Source organism: Ochotona curzoniae, unplaced genomic scaffold (assembly GCF_017591425.1).
Source record: "Ochotona curzoniae isolate NIBS_2020 unplaced genomic scaffold, NIBS_Ocur_1.0 contig_832, whole genome shotgun sequence".
In the NCBI taxonomy this organism is placed as follows: Eukaryota; Metazoa; Chordata; class Mammalia; order Lagomorpha; family Ochotonidae; genus Ochotona; species Ochotona curzoniae.
The window spans coordinates 4,117,996-4,139,283 of record NW_024466580.1 but is presented as its reverse complement, the minus strand read 5'-3'; the positions used below and the strand labels follow the sequence as shown (position 1 = coordinate 4,139,283).

Genomic DNA, 21,288 nt, shown 5'->3' with positions numbered 1-21,288 from the left:
CCATGCCAGGGGGTCTCCTGCCTTGCCTACATAATGAACTAGACCAGACCACTCCATTGGCACAAGGTCACTTTTTAGTTCAGGGACACATTTGCATAAATACTTGAATTGGATCCATCCCTGCAGGTGGCAGTCTGAGAACATGTGGCTCTCCACAGCCCTGTGACTCTGGGCCATTCAGATGATAGATTTTAATCCTGAAGACAATCATGGTCATTTCTGAAGATAGTTCAGGGTGTGGCCATGGCGCTTGTTGGGACATCGGCCACTGACTCCCTGGCTCCACACCTCTCTTGGAATTATTTTCCCCCCATCTGAGGTAGATTATTTATCGGGGAAACCAAACAGAAAATTTTTTGTTTCAATTTAACTTGGCAAGTCCTTTGCAAACAGGCTGACCCCGAGTTTCCTGCTTGGGCCAATATGTGCCCTTTTACATTTTAATCTATGCCTGCTACTTGAACCTGAGCAAGATCCGATCAACTAGACAGTTGGCTTTAGGATCTGTCTCCCTCAAGCCCTCTTCTCCTCCCATTTTTAAATTCAGGCAGTACCCAAGGTGCTGTGGCAATGGGTGACCTGAGTAGGCTATGTCACCTCCATTCCAGGGTCATCATGGCAAGGGCTCTTGTCTGCATACCCCAGCATCCCACAACTAGAGCAAAAGACTGGTCACAGAGGGCACGGCTGGCTTCCACAGGGCTTGGCATCTTCAGGTTTCAGATCCTTGTCACAGGTGGTGGAGGCCTGGCCAGAGGGGTCCCTACATTCCACAGTTCGCCGCTGCCAGCCAGCACCGCAGGTGGCAGAACACTGGGACCAGTCTCCTAATACCCACTGTGTGTGCAGCAGTGGCTGGATGATGTTGATGGTTGCTCTCTCTTTGCTGTTCTGGAGGCTGAAGTCCATGTCATTAGGAACAAAGAAGGTGTATTTGACTTTAGGGGGAAAGACCTCCCCGGGGACTGTCAACAGCTGCACGGTCAGAGGCTCAGGTAGGGGCCGGAAGCTCTGCAGCCGCTCAAGGGTAGCAATGGAGCCACTGTACTTGAGGATGGTCCCCTTCACCAAGATGTCCTGCTCGATGGCAGAGATGGCCAGATTGCCATTGAGCAGGTACCGCCCGTCAGCTGTCTTCAGGGCCAGGTAGTTGCCATCATTCTGTACTCCTGGGTGGCTTCTTTGTTTCACATCAATGTTTGTGGCACCAGCTGGGATGGTGACAATGTCATTGTAGCCATAACTATTATAGGGAGAGAAAGATGCAGTTAGGACTGGTGGCTAGGTAGTTGGGGGGATCCAGGGTTACATCTCCAATGACTTGGGGTGGTGTGGGGGAAGGAGACAGTCAAAAACAACTTGGGAAGACTGAAGCTGCTGCACCACATTCTAAACTCAGCTCCTCAGGCCCAGAGGAATGTCTCCAAAGTTGGAATTCTCAAGGGTCATGGCTTCATCTGCCAACTTTATTTTACATGTTTGGGTTGGGGAGCTTATGCAGATGGTGACAATCGCAGGGGAGGAGGACAGCCCAGAGGGGTGTGAATGCTGCACTGCTCAGTCAAGCCTGGCACTTCCTGGCTCAGGTGAGCTTTCTGCACACTCACTTCTCTGCACGGACGTACAACGACATATTGTGCTGTGAGTTGAAAGACACCAGTTGAGACGCATACACCCCGTATTCGAGTGCCTGGGTTTTAGATCTGCCTGCAGCCCCTTAGCTTCCTGCTGATGCAGATCCTGAGAAGTAGTGGTGATGGCTCCGGTGATTGGGTTCCTATGATCCACATGGAAGCCTGGCTCTTGGCTTTGGCTCCAGCCTAGTCCTGGCCATTGTAGACATTTGGGAAGTGAATCAACAGCTGAGCTCTCTCTTTTTCTGTTTTGTCTGTCTTGGTTTCTCTGCCTCTCAAACAAATAAATGAAGAATTATTATTATTATTATTATTTTTTAAGATCCAACTATGTGTGCCCACCTCCACACCCAGAGCTCAAACTCACAGGAGAAAAATCTGGTCCACACATCCTGTCCAGAACCCATCCAGGTTGGAAATCTCACACTACATCTTTGAGACAATCAGCTCTTAGTGTTGGCTAACTGGTCCTAAGCCACAGTGCAGGGAAGTGGGTAACTAAAGCACAATTCTTTGGGGCCACCTTATGGGTGTAGTCACACATTGTGAGCACCCTTCTTCTACAGGGACCCGAGGCTGTTAGGGGAAATGTTTCAAGTTCTTTGTAGGCATGAGGCTGTCAATGGAATGGAGAAAGTTTAATTCTTTGTTCTTTTCTGGTCACCTGGGTTACAAAGGCTTGGGAGAATTTTTTTTTTTTTTCTATTCTTGCTGTACCTCCAGCAGGCCTAGCTGCTTGGTCCAGGACTTTGAAAGCATTCGCAGGCTCATGTAATTAGTGCCTTAGGGAAATCAGCTAAGAGACTCAGTATCTGGATCCCCTGTGCTTGCCTTTTCTGTATCCTTTGACTATGAATCTGAAAAGTCTGCTAAGTTGTCTGCTAGAGGATAATACTGTTCTCTGAGCTTTGTGGGATAAGACAGTGAGAGAGAGGAGAGAGAGAGTAGGAGAATGAAGAGTGAGAAAGAAACAGGAGGGGGGCACATTCCATGGGGTAGAATCCTACACAGGGAACATTTTCCAGAAACTGAGGGTGAAGCGCTGGGAGGGGAGTGCATGCTCAGGTGGCTGCCAGAAGGGGAAACACCTGCACAAATGGCAGAGTGGTAGAGGGGTGAATGAGGGGGCATGTGAAACCCTTCACCTTGCCCTTAATCTCCAGGAAGTTCACAGAAGAACAGGGGAAAAAAACTGGTCCAGGACATGAGAGACCGAGAGACCTGGGTTTTCTTGATCTCCATGAATGGTCAGTGTCACCTTGAAAGAGTGTGTCTTGTTGTGCCTTAGTTGCTTCAAGTGTAACAGGGAGGAAACAGCGTTGGTCTTGCCCACCCCACAGACTGATTTAGGAATTGGATGAGACCAGGGAAGTGAAAGCCCTTTGGAAAATCTGAGGAGCTCTACGAATGTGGGGAATTAGGATGCCAGGAAAGTGCCTGGAGTCATGAAAGCACAGAGCCGCCAAGCCTCCCTGCCCCCATCTCTGCAGATCCATGCGCAGAAGGCTTGGCGTGGCCAGGCCCCGGGGCTGAGGGGATGTTCTCTGGCAAAGGTGCAGGTGACTCAGCGTGGCTCTCCTGCCAGCTGACTCAGATGCCCCTGACCAGGCTGCCTCTGGCCAGTTGCCCTTGGGACCCATCCTTACTAGGGGCTGCACTCTGGGCCAGGCTCTGCACGTTTCCCATCTCACAGTGGCTCTGAAACAGGCACAAGTGCTGACATCAGATGGAGACGCCGCCCAGCCTTCTCCGTAGCTGTCAAGTAGCCGCTGCTGTTCAAACCTGGGCCTACCACTGTTCGAAGCCCATTGTGTTCATTCTTTTCCACCCAGGAACCCAACCCCAGGGGGAATCCTCACCTGGAGGGGCTGAGGGAGCCGGAGACCTTCCTGCATGAGTTGCCTTTGCCCCCACACACCCCACATTTGTCCAGCTTCCTAGGCGAGTCCACCACGTGGTCACAGCCAGCTTTGACGCACTGGCCGCGCACGCAGATGGACAGTGTCTCTGGCCCACACAGAGTACCGTCGATCACCTGCAGCAAGAAAACGTGAGAGGCTGTGTTGAGCGCAACCGCTGCTTGCAGGTAGGGGAGGGACTGGTGAGCTGCCTCTCTCTCTGACACAGGATGGCTGGGTATGGATCCTTACCTTGGCCTCAAACACTTTGAATTCACTCCTGCCTCGGGCTCGGCAGAACAACTTGCAGCGGTCCCGGGGGGACACCCCTGCATACTTGGGGACCCACTGCAACAGGTTCCCTTCCAGGTCAGTGTAATTGTAGGCATTGTACTTCTCGCACTGCTGCTCCCGGAAGCTTTTCCCTACGAAGAATAAGGAGTAGGGTGGAGGTTAGCACACATGGGGAAGCAGAGGACTCCACAGGGAAATGTCCAGCTTCAGCACTTCTTTCTTCCTCCTGGATGGGGTCTCAAAGCCAAGGACAAGGTGTAGCATCACCTCGGTCCAGTGTTCCTGCATATGCCCTAACCCTTATTCAAAGAGGTAAGGGGGAGCCAGCCATCAGCCTCTTTCTGGGATTTCTGGGTTGAGTCCTATCCATTAGGGAATGGTGCCCATTCCATGTTATAGATGAACAGTTTTAGAAAGGGACATGGTACCTAAGCCAGCCTGGAGGGCACACAGTATTGCATGGGCCTCTGCTGGTCATGCTTTACTCTGACTTGCTCAGGGACACTGGACACAGGGCCAAAGATATCCCCCCTATATTTCTAGTTATGATCTTCCTCCTACACCTCACTTCCTGTAATCCTGGCTGACCACAGGGCAGCCACACTCTGTGTCCCATGACTCCCTCCAAGTCAGCAGGGTCAGCCCTATGTCCTTCCACTACATGGTGTAATTTTCATTTGGTGGCAGTTCTGTGCACCTGCCTGAGACTGGCATCTGATGTCTCTTGAGCATTTCAGCCTCTCCAGTCACTGTTTCTGATCTATCTCAGAAACACATACTGGAATCATCCCTCAGAATCTGCAAGGACTGGTCCAGAATCTGTGCAGACTCCCACATCCACAGAGGCTCCTGTGCCTTCTATAGCAGGGGCAGTATTTGCAGATACCCTAGACACATTCCCTCAGCCACATGAGATCACCTCTTGATGACTTCTGAGGCCTAATACAATGTAAATGGTATGTAAGTAGTTGCTCTCCTGGATTACTTAGTGGATAATTAAAAAAAGCAGCTGGAATATGCTCGGTCCAGATGCATGCTTTCCGGTGTATTTTCAATCTTGGGGTGGCTGACTCCTCAGTTGTGAACCTGTGGAAATTGGGGGGATGACTCCCTAATTGGGACCACGAAGAACTCAAAATGCTTATACCCCCTCTCACCATTGCAGGCCCAAACCTCATGGCATCCCAGGGGGCACCAAGCACCCCGCCTCATGCACGTGCCTGCCTCCTCTCCCCACTGGCTGCACACTGCTCCAGGTCAATCCATCTGAAATAAAATGTGGGTGTTTAGCCCTCTGTTCCTCCACCAACAACCCAGAAATCTGAGCTGATCTCTGTCCTCACTCCACACCTGAGAGTCTGTATCAGCCCGTAAGCGAGTTTGCTTTGCAGGTGCTCCCAGGCCATGCAGCAGGACATTAGGCATAAAGAAGCCACGATGTGGTTTCAGCCATTAAGGACCCCTGCAGTCCAGCCTCGGTGTGCTGGTTCATTCTGCTTGACCATCATGGAGCCAAGGAGCACCCTTTCCCATTGTCCCCCATCCTGGCATGTTCTCTCACACTTTGCTACTGTCTCTGTGCACCGGGTCCTGCTTTGCTCAGTTCTAATTTCCCTCAAAATTTCTGTCTCAACCATACTATTTTTCTCCCTGAACTCCTTACATACCCATGCCCTGTTCTTCCTGGGTTAAGCCTCAGTTGCCATGTACAAAGAGTTTGGGTCACTAGTTAGACTGTGAGCTCCATGGGGATGGATGCCATGTCTTGAGCACTTGACATGTTGTGGGTCATGTCTACAGCAATTCCAGACATGAAGTCTTTAATTGAAATGGCTGACCTGGTGCAACCAAAACCATGATGTCATCCATTGTCCTCGCCTGCCTCGTCTTCTGTCCAGTCTTCCTGCCCCCTTCCTGGCACTATGCCACTTTGTATGACAGGGAAACTCTCAGGAACCTTCTGGATCCTCGTGCCACCATCCTGCACAGCCTACAGATTCCTCCCTTCCCCCGACCCCCCAGACATCACACCCGTGTCAATGTTGTCTTCGCACTTGAATAAGCCTCTTCTCGTGCCTGCCAGTGTATCCTGGAGCTGCACAAAGGAAGCTGGCTAGGATGGTAGTGAAAGAAAACCTTCTAATGCTTCCCTGTCACAAGTCTGCTGCTGCCCTGACCACCTCCTGCTAGGTTTCCTAGCATGTACTAGGGCATCAGATTACTCAAAGTGATGCTGCGTAGTATTGTTTCCTGGGAAGCTTCTATGGGGCTGCTGTCATGATCCTCAGGCCAGATGATCGTGCACAGGAACCAGAGTCAGGAGCCCGCCCTCTGCCTGGGCTGAGTGCTGGCTGGAAAGACCTTGGAGGTCTGGCTCAGAGACGTGATTTGGAAAAACTTCTCTTCTGCGCAGGATGGGGTTCCCTCCCGCTGCCACCACATTGGCATCTTTGAGCTAGACCTGGGCAAAGGGCCCTTCCCCAGTAAGCTGGGAGCAAAACTCGCTGTCTCTGCTTCTTGGGGGACCAGGGTAATTTCTCCCCTTGACTGTTCATCTCTCCCCATGTAACAAGAGCTGTCCCGGGTCACAGAGGGTTGCCCCAGACTTGTAGAAGGCAGGGCTCACTGAGATCTGGCCCACTCTAAGAACTCTGCACCACAGGAGGCCTCCCTCCTCCTCCTCGGAGGGCCTGAGTGGCACTCACCATCTGGGGGGCACTCCTCTGTGTGGCACGATTGGTACCTGGTTCTCCGGCCCAGGCAGTATCTTCCTCCATTCTGAGGCTCAGGCTCTGTGCACTCACGGTGTGAAAACTGCACGCCTCCTCCGCATGTCCGAGAGCATTCTCCCCAAGGTCCCCATGGGGCCCAACCTCCGTCCACCGTGGCCTGCAACACACAGTGATACAGTGGCACAGGTATGAGACTTGTCGGTGCCAGCAGGAGGCTATGGTCCTGACTTCCTCACCTACTTATTCTCATCTTGGTTCATGGAGTTCCAAGAGTTCCTTATCATTGACTGACTTTGTGAGAGAGACAGAGGCTATGCAGGGATCCAAGGCAATGCCTTGTCCTCATTGGTGGGCTGCTTGGTGGATGAGTGGGCAAAACCCTTTGATAGGAATAGGACTGGTCTAACCCACTGGTTCTCTACTAAGGCTCATGCTCTTCTCCAGCAGACATACTGGTTGTCATAACTGAGTGCATGGAGCTACTGGCAACTACTGGGTAGACACCAGAAACGCTGCTCAGCACCCAACAAAGCACAGGCTATGGAACAAAGACTAATCCAAGTGTGGGAAGAGAATGAATGTGTAGAATGGGAGGTGAGCGAGCCTGAGTCCAGGAATTCTGTGCTAGCTCATGGCTTGGAACAGGAGTGTGCACCTGACCCGAGCCAGCCTGACCAGGCCCAAGCAAGCTCCCAAGACAGTACAAAAGACACACCATGAGGGCAGCCCCCTTTTGGTGTTTGCTGGGGCCAGCCTGGCAATTGAGTGTTGGGCTGGGACCAGGTTGTGAAACAGCATCTGCTGTTTCATAGCGAATGGCTCCATGACTTGCTGTCAGAGAAATGCGATCAGTCTTACAGTCTGGGTGTATTAAGAGCAGGGCAAAGCAGCAAATTGTTGAAAAACCCTTACTGGCAGGGCCTCAGGTTTTTCCTGCAAGTTTCCTCTGCCCTGGGCCAAGTTTTCTATGCCTGGTCCAAGGCAGCTCTGATTCTGCCTCCCCTTGGCCCACGGCAACAATTCTCACTCTCTGACCTCTGATTATGAATCAGCTAAACATGAATAGGGAGGTGGTGTGCCCTCCCAGCTGGGTGTGGGTGGGATCCTCCATGCCACCATCTCCACAGTGGATTCTTAACGGCTTCTATTTAGTGAAAGCTTGCCTACCTCTCGGTTGTGTCACCCCCCTTGCCAATCTACAGTGACCCTGAGTCAGTGTCAGCCTCAAGAGTGAGGGGCTCCCCAACACCTGTCCTTCCACTGGTTCTGAGTACAATCTCCTAGGGCTCCTCGCCTTGGAGATCAACATGCTAAGCCCGTTTGCCAAGAGCCCAGCCCATGCTGCAGCCCTGACCCAAACAACTTTCCCAGCTGCTGTCTCCTTCCTTGCCATGGAGCCCCCTCCCCTTCCTCCGTGGCTGTCACTCACCTTGGGCCACTCCACCTCCTCCTCAGGCAGACAGCGGCCATCCCAGCAGAGCCGCCCAGGCCCACAGGATGTGCCGTCAGCCCAGGGCAAGCTGCCGTTCTTGGTGTGGCACAGGGGCTCGGCACCGTCGGTGTGGCACCACAGCTGGGAGCAGATGTCCTGTGCAGAGGTGTTGGGGCAGTGGCGGAAGCCGGGCCCAAATATCTGCTTGCACTGTTGGTCCAGCTCATAGAGGGCACTGCGGCCTGGGAGGCCCGTGGGGAGGGGCAGGGCCGAGGTGGGGGCATCTAGGAGGCAGTCTCCTGAGAAAGGTTGGAAGCAAAGGAATTGGAACAAGAACAAGGAGCAGGAACTGTGATCTCCTCCTCTGTCTCTGGGGTCTTCCATGTCAGTTACCTTCAGATTCTGAACCACAGGATTTAAGTTCTGGGCATCACAGTGTCCTTGCTCTTGGGGTAAAACAGCCACAGTGACAGAGCTGCTCTAATTGGTGACTACAGTAGTCACAGTAACAGTTGTTTTTCCAGAATTGACTTCCTTTGCTATGCATGGCATGGACATCCAGGCTGATATTCTGTGTGCACCTGGTACAAGCCAGCCAATCGCAATAGCAATGCACATCCTGAGGGAACTGGGGATGGGAATGTCAAGTAGGTCTGCCTGTCCTCCTTGCTTTGCTTCTCACGTGTACCTGCCTCTTCAATGAGAAGAGTGTCGAATGCACTGCTTCCTTGCTCTACTCCACGATTCAAACACTTGGGACCAGGCACACACACCTCCCTCTCTGCTCTCACATGCCATACTGATTGTCTCCTAGCCATTTCTGAGCTATGACAGGGTCCACCACTCCAGCTGGCAATGCTGTCTTCTCTCCTTTGGTCTATGAACATTCTTCCATTCCTTCTAGCTCTGCTTGCTCAAACCCACCTCTTCCAGGCAACCCTTTCAGGCCAATTTGCCTGCTGTGTGACGAACACATCTAACTCAGCACAGAGCTCAGGCTGCTGGCGGCCAGGCAAAGCAGTGCAGATGGGGTTAGAGGACAGTAGGATAGAGAACGGCACATCTCTTGACATCTCCCTTGCTAACTCTGAGATAGCACAGCCAGAAGGAGTCCCCAGATGGGTGCAAGTGCCCACGGCCGTGGAAGGTGGCCCATTGGGCAGGTGGACAGGGAGAAGAGGGAGGGTGCCATGTGGTACTTACCATGCCCGCTGTCCAGGAGCTCGGTGAGGTACATGGCGCTGCAGGGAGACCAGGGCAGCGTCTTGTTCAGGTGTACGAAGAGTGGCGCCATCATGTGGTGCTTGCCCATGGGCCCGAAGAGCCGTGTGCATGGTTTTGAGTCATCGTGTGGCATACTGAGCACGTGTCCTGGGGAGGAGGAGGGAGATCCTGGTCACTCTTCCCAGCACCCACTACTCCCAGCCTGCTCTGTCCCACCCAGGGCTCCCTATAGAGCCCAGCAGTGGGGATGTGATCTTCACATTTCAGGCCTCACCCTGGCTTTTTTGCTCTTCCAGGAAGTTGGCATGGTGAGTGAGAAGCATCCCTTTATCTTCTATCCTAAAGTCACATTCCCCCATCACTTCCATGGTACTCTATAAATCGTCCTCCCTCTGGAGCCCACAACTCGTGGATGAGCTGGTCTCTCCACCCGTTCTCAGAGGCTCCAGGTCACTGGCTTAGGACACAGGCATTGGGCACAGGGTGGAGGTGAAGTTGTGTGCATCACCAAACATGGCATTTATTTATATCCGAGGGCACTTGAACAAGTTTGTGGAAAATTCAATTAAAAAATAACTTTATTTTGGTGCAAAGTCTTTCTGATGTTTTCATAGTACGCATTTTCCATGGGCTTTGTGAACATGCCTCAAAGAACCTCTCTGTGAAAATTCTGAACCATATTCTGCCAGCTCTACTTTTGGACCGGGGATGGTTTCCCAATGAAACTGTGGAATATGTCTGGACAATGAGATGCTGGATTCTCTGCTTGGTCCATACCCGTAATGAAGAAATCATGATTGGTTATGATCTGTACTACTGTAACAATATGGAGGAATTCAGTATGGGGGGAAGGTTTGGGAAGGGGTTAGGGGAATCCCAGAGCCTATGAAACTGTGTCATAAAATGAAATTGAAAAAAAATTATGAATCAAGCTGTCGAATCAGGGCTGCCTGTTGTGGAGGTCCTGGGATCCCTGCTACCTGGAAGGGAAACTTCACCCTTGACATGGTGAAGCAGATATCTGCAGAGCACAACTTACCCAGCTCGTGGGCCAGTGTGTAGGCAGCCTGGAGCCCCTCGTCCTCGATCACAGAGCAGCTCTTGTTGGGGTCACAGATAGTGCCGATGTCCGCCACACCCAAGGTGTCACACAGCCCTTCCTTCCCACAGAAGTTCTGCTTGGCGGACGGAGTGAGAGAACAGCAAGTGTATGCATGTCACCAGGGTGCAGGCCATGGGGACAGAGCCAGGTGTCAGTGTGCACGTGGCATCGTCACCTTTAGACATCCACCTACCAGGCTGAGTGTCACCCCTGTTTAGTGAATTTCTTAAAGACATACTTCCATTTGATTTGACAAGAGCAGAGAGAGAAGGAGGGAGAGAGAGGGAGAGAGAAGGACAGACAGAGAGAGGAAGAGAGAGATCTTCTATCTGCTGGCTGACTCCCTAAATCCCTCCAACAGCCAGGGCTATGCCAGGCTGAAGCAGGAGCTGAGAATTCACTCTGAGTTTCCTGTGTGGGTGGAAGGGCTCCCAGTATGGAGCAATCACGGTGCCTCCCAGGGTGAGCATTAGCAGAGGCTGGCATTGGACCTGGAGTCAGGACTCCAACCCTGGCCCTCTGCTGCAGGCTGTGCATGTCCCAGCTGCTGTGCCCAAGTCTGCCCCTGTGGAGTGTTTAAGCAGCAGAAACTCCAACAGGGTTCAGCAGCTTGTCTGCAGGTTGAGCCCTTGTGGCCTTGCGCTGCTGGCTTCTGTCCTGTTTATGACCAAGTCAGCTCCTCACCTTCCTATAATGGAGAGTGACTTGTGAAATTTACATTTGTTTAAAAAAAAAAACACTCAAAGAAAACTCCTCTCCCCAAGACTGTTGAGATGGATTTCTGAGTGACAGAGAACAATACATGACTCCCCATCTCCTCACAGGCTGGCCGCGGGACTTGGCTGGGACTTCTGATGCTGGCTTTGGGGAGGCAGCAAGATGGCCTGGGCTCTGCTACAGATGCCACTGCTGTGCAGCACAAGGGCTGTGTGGGTGCTCCGTGCCTCAGTTTCCCCAGCTGTGAAATGGAGATCACACCAGATCTCGCCTGGTGGTGATGTGGGAAAACCCAAGTAGTGCACAGGCTCTGGTCCGTTTTGTCCTACTCTCCCACCTTCGGCAATGTGTCCATGTGAGTCATGCCAGGAAGGGGCAGTGGGCAGTGTGACAATGTGGGAAGATCCTAAGGGGACCCCCTGGTAACCTGCTTCTGTTGAATAATCACCAAAGACAAGAACTGCTTCCTTGATTCAACTCCAGCCCTCTTCCTGGAAAGTTCAAGTCCATTTCCTCGGGCTATGACTTCAGTAGACAGCTGGTCATAAACTTTTGGAAAGCAGCCCCTACCAGATTCTTTTCCTTTCCTTGCAAATACCTCACACTTGTCCTCATGACCCCTCTCGTCACTCCCAACAAGAGGCTTGTGGCATCCAGCTGGGGCCAGCAGGGACATGGCTCCCATTTCCAGGCAGGCCTAGAGGCCCTCCCTTTGATCCACCCCCCATTTCTCTGCTGACCTGTCTAGTGAGCAGGATGGCCGTGTCGAAATGCTCTGGGTGCCGGTCGCTGGGCTGGTTGAAACGCCGCTGCCAGTTGCAGAAGTTGCGCAGGGTGAGGCCGCCGTTGTCCGAGACCTCTGGGCCCCATCTCTCGTCTTCTACTATCAGCACTTTGACCACCATCAGGTTGATGGAGTTCCTGATGCTGGGGTGCTTGTAGATGCGGGCGGCCACTGACATCAGCGTCAGGATGTGGTTCTGCCGGGAGGGAGGGAACAAGAGCGGAGCAATGGGTTCTCTCTCTTGGCCCTCAGTCTGCTGCCATGCCTCATTAGGGGCCACTGACCGTGTGCCAAGCTTGGGATGCACGCCTGGTATACAGCAGTTGGCTGAGATGTGTGGTCTCCTTTCATTTCACACATGCGGAAGCCGAGGCTTGGGATGGGCCCCAGGTCCTAAAGCCATGTGGGTGCAGGGCCACATTGATGCAGAATGTGTGGCTCTAGAGTGAATGCCCATGTGGCTGTCCTGCCCCAGGGATCTCTTGCAGTGGCCTCCTTCCCTGATTTTTCAGCAGGGGACAGAAAGGGAAGAGGCAGGCCTGCCTGGGGCTGGCAGTGTGGCTGGCTGAGCTGCTGCCTGCTTGCCTGCCTCACCTCTGCCTCACTCCCATGACTACCAGCTCCCATAAGGCTCTTTTTCTTCTGTGATCTGGAAAGTGGGTGTGGAAGGAGAACAAGACAGGGACATTCCTGCGGGGAAGGAAGCCCATTATTTGTGAATGGGATCTGTCTGTTCACCTCGTGGGCTACAAGCCAGGTATTTTTGTCAGTCCTACAAATGGGTTGGCAGGGTACTAAGCCCAGGTTACTTAGCATGTCAAGCACTCCAGCTATGTTTAGGCTGATGTAAACGCCTTATCAGCAGGACTGAAACTTGGCACTGGCTTCTGGAGTTGTATTCCCAAGGGAGAAAGAACAATCCCATCATTATGCAATTGGGAGTGTGTGCCGAGGGATGGTAGCTTGCTGGGGCTAAGTCCTGGCCAGGTCTGAACTGCTTCTGGAGGGTGGGAGAGGACAGGAAAGAGTGAGAGCCAGCATCTGATGGCTCCAAGACCCAGTGGCAACCTCTGCCACTGTCCTGCCTAGACTGCCTGCTGATGAGTCTGACAGTGGAGGAAGACAAAGTTTTACAAAGGTGAGAAGCTGAGAGCTGCCAGCCACTGGGCTGGCTCAGGTCAGACTGAAACATAGTGACAAATGAAGTAACAGGAATGGCTTCTATGAAAACTAAAAAGAGATGGTGTCTGTGGACTGCTGCCTGAAAGTCATGATGGAGCAGAGAAGTTTTTGGCACCAAGGATTCTGGCACTAAGCTCACGTGAGCACCTTCTCAAGGCCCCACCCAGCTGTCTGGCTGAGCCTACTCCAGAACACTGAGCTTCAAGGCCACGGGTTGGACTTGAGGACACCTGGAGGTCTTCCTGGCCACTGACCATTACAGAAGATAACCTGCATTGTGAGAGGGTTGCAAGGATTCCATGGTCCAATGAACCTCAAATTCCAGCAGCTGCGGTGACTCCTCTGGTCTCTCACCTCTCTGAAAGGCATGGCTGCCTCCAGCATCTTCCCCTCTAGTTTGTCTCTGCTGAGAAACAGCACCTCTGGGCCTGGGAACCTCTGATTCTCCACCAATCCCCTGGGCTCACAGGGCAGGCCTGCCTTCTGGTCCTGCGGAGCACAGGCTTGGGAGCTGGTCAAGAGAAAGGTCAGATGGCTTGTGCTACCATCTGGTGTCTATTTATACCTCCCTACGCAGGCACAGGCGCAGGCTGCCACTGCTGAAGAATGTGAATGAGTTCCTGCCCCCTGTGGACTGGGAGGGATCCAGCTTAGTAGGGAACCTCCACAAATATGGATGCCTCTGGTCGGTCAGCCAGCGGTGGCTGTAGAATCCTTCACTGCTCTTGAATAACATGGAGATCTGGCGTCTCTAGCTTCTGTTAGGGAAAGGTAGCATTTTCCAAGGGGTCTACTCCTCTATTGGTGTGCCCAGGACCTGGGAAGGAGACAGATGCCCAGGACAGCTGGGATGTAGCTCTCTTACTTCCTGAAGACACAAACAAGAATTCACCTCCCCAGAGCTCCCCCTGGTAGCTGAAACCAGCCATGATGGGAGGCTTGGGGCTGGGCCTGGCCCGGATGCATTTCTGGCAGTTTCTTCTCCCCTCTAGGCTGTCACCTGTTGTGTTTTGCCCACCTGTAGCCTTAGCACACCAGAAGCCCTGCAGCTCTTCCTTGTGCCGTGCTCTGGGAGGACAAGAGAAGATTGACAATAGGAAAACTGGGACCTGAGTGCCTGGCACTGTTGATCTTCCCTCCTGCCAGCTCTGTAGGGCTGAACCTGTTCTATAGATTAGGGAGAGGCCAGGGGATCGCAAAGAAGTGGGAGTGGAACAGAGGGATCTGCATAGACACTTTTATCTGTCCTTGTTACTCTCTACACAGCAAAGGGTGATGACACCCCACCAAAGACCACACCTACAGGCTCAAGTACTCAAAGCATGGCTGGCACCCTGATGGTGGTGGTCACACTGACCTCCCCACGCCAACAGATGGCTTCCACCGCTGGAGTTTCCTTCAGGTGATCTGCTGTGCATCTACTATGTTCTGGGCACCAAATCAGGTGCTTTCCATATTTTGTTACATCCTTGAGGCAATGCTGGCAATTGGATATTCCTGCTCCTATTTTGCTGGTGAAGAAGCTTGGATACAGAGAAGCAGGTTAACTTGCTCTACAACTCAGTCATTTCTAGTTTGTTTTTCCAAAGCTTATGCCCTTGATCGCTACCTGCCATCTTGGCAGCTATAAGAAAACCACAACCTCACCAAACTGAGCTCCAAGCACACAAATAAGCAAGAAGCCCCAGTTCCAGCCTGGACATGGCTCATCTTTTGGGAGGGGGAGGGAACCACATTTGGATATTAAGGCGTTTTCTTTCAGAAACATTTCCTATCTGATCATTGGAGGTGTACTGCAGTAGCACTCATCCACTCATCTTTCACCCATGAAGACTCAGAAAATGACAGAGGTGGCAGACAGGTGTCTGTTAGCATCCAAACCAGGGACATTCTTGTTGGTGAAAGATGATAGTCTTAACACTTACGCCAGAGCAGGTATAAACTGGGATTGTAGGGGCGAAGTAGGCTGTCTGGGCACTTTAGTAATTGACTATCTTGCGGGAGACGGTTTCCCCAGAGAACTCAGGCTGAGGGCAGATGAGAGGAGATGGCCAAGGCAGCCCTCCCTGGGAACAGCCCCTTAACAATGCTTCTGCCTGCTTTGGGGAAGGGCAGTGCCCCTGCCTTTGAGGGCTGTCTTCTTGGAGGAGACTGGTGGGATGGGGTTTCCCAGGGCATGTGTGGGGCACTGCTCAGTGAGACGCTTCCTCCAGGGAATATTTATTTAGCAGTGGCTGGATTTAGAGTTAATGGACTCTTCCAAGGTGGTCCCTCCTTTCAAAAAGCCCCTTTTGTGTTAGCTCCTCAACTCTGACACCTGATAAGAAGGTGGGCGGCAGGAGTCCCTTTTGTAAAGGGATTAAGTCAGCTGGATGGAGCAGACTTCTGGAAAACTTGACAGTTGCCCAGCAGCCTCCAAGCACAGTTAATTCTCTTAGTCTAGAAGGCCCCTACGGTCTCACACTTTGGCTGCAAGTCTTGGGCTTGCTCCATGACAGACTAGTGCTGGTGGGTAAACAGAGGCATGGACCCTTAGCACAGGAAGAAGGTTGCATGGTGCAATAACAAAGAGACGTGGCCGTGGACTCAGGCTGGTGAGGCTGGGCATGCAGATTCTGTCGCCTAGGAGCTTTGTGACCTCGGGGGTGCCTGCTGTGAGCTGTTTCCCCTCTGCCTCTCTCACATTTGTTTGCATTGAGGCAAAGCCTGCAAAACTGCTCTGTAAACTGTAGACACTCAGAGGAGGTGAATGTTCTGGAACACTGGCTCACCCTGGACACTTGGAGTAGAAGTGGTTACCTGGGCCTGGCACGGTGGCCTAGGAGCTAAAGTCCTCACCTTGAATGCGCCGGGATCCCATATGAGTGCCGGTTCGGTTCTAATCCTGGCAGCTCCACTTCCCACCCAGCTCCCTGCTTGTGGCCTGGGAAAGCAGTCGAGGACGACTTGGGACCCTGCACCCGTGTAGGAGACCTGGAGGAGGTCTCTGGCTCCGGATCTGGATGGGCGCAGCACCGGCTGCTGCACTGACTTGGGGAGTGAATCATCGGACGGATGATCTTCCTCTCTGTCTCTCCTCCTCTCTGTATATCTGCCTTTCCAATAAAAATAAATAAATCTTAAAAAAAAGAGAAGTGTTTACCTGGCCGAGGGGTCCTGCTATGACATAAGGACATCTAACCTCTAGAGGGAGCAGAAGTTCTCTGCATCACAGTCACACTTCTCCCTCCAATTACTAAAACACCCCCAAGCACTTTCCACCTATAGGAGTTGAGCATCAGAGACTGACTGCAGTTCTCTGCAAAGTGGTGGCTTCTTTCTGGAGAGCTGCAGGAGTCAGGTGTAGACAGGGCAGCCCTTTGGCCATCAGCTCTTAGTTTTCATTTCTCTCTTGACTGAGTTTCCCAAGGAGACTGAATGAAGTTCAAACCTGTTCTGCTAGCATCTCCCTTTGAGGCTGGTTAGAGCCCACTGCCAGGAGTGAAGGGTGTGTGTGTGTGTGTGTGTGTGTGTGTGTGTGTGTGTGTGTGTGTGTGTGTGTTAGAGAGAGAGAACGCGCCAGTGAGCTAACAGTCCCTCCTTTATCCCAGTAGGTGGCAGCAAACACGCAGGTGGCAGGACTGGTCCAGCTGAGAGAAGATTGCCAAGTAGATGCCCGAGGAAGGACCTCAGCCTTTACAGCTGTCCAGCACCTGTTCTCATGAGCCCTGCCAGTGAGCTGGTTGGATCCACAGGGTGCCTGTGAGGTAGTGAAGGGTCCAGACATATGAGTATGTGCAGGTTGGGTAGGGGTGGGGGCAAACATGAGCCAGGCAGTTCAGCCAGGAGTTCCATGAGGATAGAAGTATTCCACATGGTTTTGCCAACTTGCCTGAAGCAGTGAGCCCAGATCCCAAGCTGGAGTGAAGAAAACCTAGTACAAAATCCAGCTTGGCCTCCTACCATCACTGTCCCAGGGCCCTGAGCCTGGCACCCAAGTATGTTGTGTGTCTAAATAGCCATGAGTTCTGGAGATGCTGGTGTGTCCTTGAGGCAAACACAGTGTCAAGGGGATGAGTTTAGAGATGAGACAATGGGCCAGCCCCGGGGACAGCATTTGGACTGAAAAGCTAACTTTTGCTGCTGTGCTGGTTGGCTGCCTGATTTTGCTTCCAAGGTATAAGCTGGGGCACATCATCCCAGCTCTGGTATGCAATGAGCATGTCTGCCTCCTTTTGGTGACTGGCATAGTGGTCCCAAGGTCTTGATGAAACAAGAGAAGCCTCCTCTCCCTCCTCTCCTGCTACCCTCGAGCACTTCTTCAGTAAAAGTCAGATGAAGTAGCTAGTGCCTCTCCCTGCTTCTAGGGTAGGCAGGAAGTAAATATTAAAACTCACATGGCAGACTGCCCTGCCAGCTCAGAGATGCCTCTCAGTGCCTTGAGACAAACAGATTCCAGCAGGGCCAGCGGGGAGCCGGCTATCCTCTAACAGCCCATTAGGGGACAGAAGAGCAGCCACGTGGACCTTCATCTGCAACATCTCCCCACTCCCCATCTGTTTGTCAAGCATCTTCTCCACCCTGCATTTCCTGGTGATACAGAGCAGGTGAGCAGTGGACCACTATGCACAGGTAAGGATGTTGCTCTTGGAGCTCCCAACAGGTGGTCTCAGCCTGAGCCTTAGAATGGAGTCCTGGTCCACAGATGCCATTGAAGTGCTAGCTAACCGGCTGCTGTCCCGTTTCAGGGACCCTGATCTCTGTGCAGGTCCTGGTTCTCCCTTCCGTAACAGAAAGGAAATGGCACTCTGTCCTGGCACCCAGCCCCTCTTTCCCTCCGGGGAAGACTTTGCCTGCTCTTTCGAGGGGGTGTTGGGGCTTAGGAGGACAGGGACACCTCCTGTCTTTTCAGCACCATCTTGGCATCTCGTCAGCCAGTCTGGCTTCAGCAGCCATCCCCGGATACAGGGGCTACAGCTGGGCTGAGCACTGAGTGCAGGCTGCCGGCAGCCGGTAGACCAGGAAAGGTAAGTAGATCTTTGGCTCCTGCAGAGTCAGGGTAACAAGAGCACATCTCACCCCTCTGCGCTCTCTCTCCTTTGCACTGATCCCAGGCAGAAATACTGTTTCCCTCTCAGCTTGGGCTGGATGCTGGCACTGCCAAGTTGTGCTGGGGCTGTGCGCCAGGTTGGCGAGGTAGTCCCCACCCCTTGATCAGAACCAGCTGGGCACACAGAAGTTGAGCAGCCCCTTTCCAGGTTCAATGCCCTGGGAACGATGTCTTTTAGGTAGGGTAACCTCAGTTCTGAACTGAAAGGGAGTCAGCCACGTTTTTCCATGCCCACTGCCTTTCCTTGAGAACCTGAGATTCGGAGTCGCGGTGGGCTAGGGAGAGGGGTGGGGTGGGTGCTCTTCTAACGTGTTCCGTTTCCATCTCTTGGGAAAAGCAGGTGCCTGGGGCACACGGTCAGTCCGCTTTCAGCGCTGCTGACCCCGGCCAGGTGCTGCAGGGGACTCGGCATGAGAGGGCTGCGGGGAGGAGCAGAGGGAACCTGCGGTAGCACCTCCTCTCTGTATGGGAAGGCACGGGGGATTGGACCAATAGAGGAAGACACTTCGCTGGCTGTCAGAAAGGAGGGGATGTCGCTCTGGAGGACTCCTTTTCTGAGGGGTTGGGGAAAGAAGCATTTAGAGATGAAAGAGGCATCAGGAGACCTCCGCAGGTGCTTCGGGGAGCCTACCTGTAGGTCGGTGCCATAGAAGGCAGCCATGGATGCGTCGGCTACCAGCAGCGTTTCCACGAAGCGAGCTTCAGACACAAACCGTTTGGTCCTGCTTGTGGCCCCCAGAGGCGGGGGCAGCTCGCGGGCGCTTTCTGCGCCTTCTTTGGCCACCTCCTCCTCTTCCTCCTCCTCCTCCTCTTCCTCCTCGGCCTCCTCTTCCCTCTCTTCGCCGGCTCCCCTCTCCAGTCCTCGGCCCTTTGCGGTTTCCGCCTCCCACTCGGGCTCTCGACTCGGGGCACTGGCCTCGGCGGTCGCGGCGAGCCCGGGGTCCTCCCAGCGCTGCAGGAGGTGCGGCTGAGCCAGGGAGCTCCCTGAGCCCTGAGGCTCGATGGTGAACTCCTCCCCATCCAGCAGGAAAGAGCCGCTCAGCCCGCGGCACAGGCTGACGGCCACCAGGGACTCGGGTTCCCCATTCACCGTGCCGGAGAAGAAGCAGCTTCGCAGCCCTTGCTCGTCCCCGGCCACCCCACCAGTGCCCCCGAGCCTCTCGATCTTGAACTCGGGTGCCAGGAAGCTGGCGTCCGGCGCCAGGCGCAGCACGAAGCCCTTGCCGAAGGCGGACAGGTGGAGCGCGAGCTCGCCGGCGCTGCCGGGCAACCGCGTGGGCACCACCAGCTCCGAGGCCTGACCCCCAGCCCCGGACCGGGTCGGGGCACCGCGTGCGAGCTGTAGCGGCGGTGGCAACAGCAGTGGCAGCAGGAGCAGGAGAGGCGGCCACCGGGGGGCGGCGGCGGGGAGCATTGGGGACAGCGGCTGCGGCGCGCGCGCAGGAGAGAGAATGAGCCCGCCCGGCGTGGGCAGGTGCTGGCGGAGCGAGTGCGACTCGGCCGCTCTCTCCGGGGAAAAAAAAGAGAGAAGAGAGAGGGGGAGAGAGAGAGAGAGAGAGAGAGAGAGAGGGAGGGAGGGAGGGAGGGAGAGAGAGAGAGAGAGAGAGACTCTCGGCTGCTGGGCCGGCTCGGCGACCGCGGTCCCCTGGCGGCCCCTCTCGCTCGCGCGCCCGCTGCGCCCGCCCCGCCGAGTGCGAGCAGCTGGCGCCCCGGGCCGCGTGCGCTCGTCCTCCGCCCCTTGCCGCTCCGGCCCGGCGCAGCCTCCTCCTGCCGGCCTCCTCCCCGCTCCGGGAAGCACCGAGTGGGCTGCCGAGCCCTTCGTATTTATACTTCCTTCCCGGCTTTGACATAAGAGGTTTATTTTTGATCTCTCACTATTCCTGTTTCCCCTCCCCTGGGATCAGGGAGAGGAGCTGCAAAGAGGGAGAGACGGAGGAGGGAGGGGGGGAAAGGGATGAAATGTAAAACCAATCAGGAGACCCGCCCCGGTGGAGTGTTAACTGCAGCTTTCCTCTTCCCTTTACACCGACCCATGTTAACTCCTAAGGCGCTGGTCTAGCCCTTCACCCTGGGGTCACGGGGGCCGCTCCATGCTCGGAGGCCACATGCCTCCCAGGGACTCCTGCGTGACAGCCTCAGGACAGTTAGGAACCCCGCAGCCTCGCCCCCGGTGGTTAGTCCGCTGAGAAGATTCTCTAGCTTTCCATAGCAGAGTGCAAGGAACGAGGTGCGAAAGAGCATACTAAAGTCGTGCTTGCACTGTTCAGCGTTCCTAACTCTCACTTGAGAACTGGAAGGGTGGGGGGTCGGGATAGGAAATGAAGCTGTTTGGTCAATTCCCCAAGGATGGAGGTGATGGAGGGTTGGTGGTACATGGGGAGGCACCTGCGGTAAAGCAAGTGGAAACCTTGCCCCAGGCAGACTGGCTGCGGTATTGTTGAGTTGGCTGTGATGACCTCAATGGAAGGTGTCAGGTCTCTTCTCACTGATGGCCACAGCTCCACCAGTATCTGTCACCTGATCAATTCTGCTCCACCACCACCTTCCCCTGGGCAAGACAGGGATGCTCTGGTGTCCAGGCCACAGGCCTGTGGATTGGATTGAGTCCTGTTCCTTGGAGTGGGGGTTCCAGACTCTCCAGCCTGATGTCTGAGCTGGCAGTGTGGAGTGGGAGGACCCGTTGAGATGCCTGGCATTAGGAACCCATTCCCTTGCCAGCTGCCCTGTGCCAGCTCCCCAGATCTCAGCTGCCACTGCAGGGACTGCCAGGTGGGGTCATCTGCATTTCTTTTCCACCCTCCTGACCCCTCCTTGCAGCAGGTGTGGGAAACACTCAGGGCTTGCTGCCTCCGAAGGGGAGCCTCTTGGGTGACAAGCACGCTTTTGTGACCACGAAGCCAGGAAAGCCCTGTGCAGTTGCCTCCAAGTGTCCGTCTGCTTTCCGAGAAGCACATAGGCATAGCTGTGAGCCGGGCAATGACCTTCCCAGCCCAGTGGGCACGGCCTCTCTTTTCCTGCCTGACTGGCAGGATGGGAGTGACCTGGACACAGAAGCTTCAAGGGGGCACATCCAGAGACAAGGAGAGCTGGTGGAGGGGAGGATCGCTCTTTCAGTTCTCCAAAAATGAGCAAAGCACAGCTGTGGAGGCCTTGGGACAGTCTGACCTGGGCAGTCAGTGAATAACGGCAGCTGGCCTCAG

The 21,288-nt window shown here is 54.0% G+C and overlaps 1 protein-coding gene across 1 annotated transcript; it reads right to left on the bottom strand.

The window, feature by feature from the left end:
- Positions 1 to 672: 672 nt before the first annotated feature.
- Positions 673 to 19,502, bottom strand: ADAMTS8 (ADAM metallopeptidase with thrombospondin type 1 motif 8). Its single transcript, XM_040992639.1, has 9 exons — positions 18,720 to 19,502; positions 11,774 to 12,013; positions 10,254 to 10,389; positions 9,194 to 9,361; positions 7,988 to 8,289; positions 6,532 to 6,715; positions 3,785 to 3,957; positions 3,494 to 3,669; positions 673 to 1,243 (listed from the first exon to the last, which is right to left on the bottom strand). The coding sequence occupies exons 1-9, from the start codon at positions 19,500 to 19,502 to the stop codon at positions 673 to 675; spliced, it is 2,733 nt and encodes a 910-aa protein (XP_040848573.1).
- Positions 19,503 to 21,288: the final 1,786 nt, after the last annotated feature.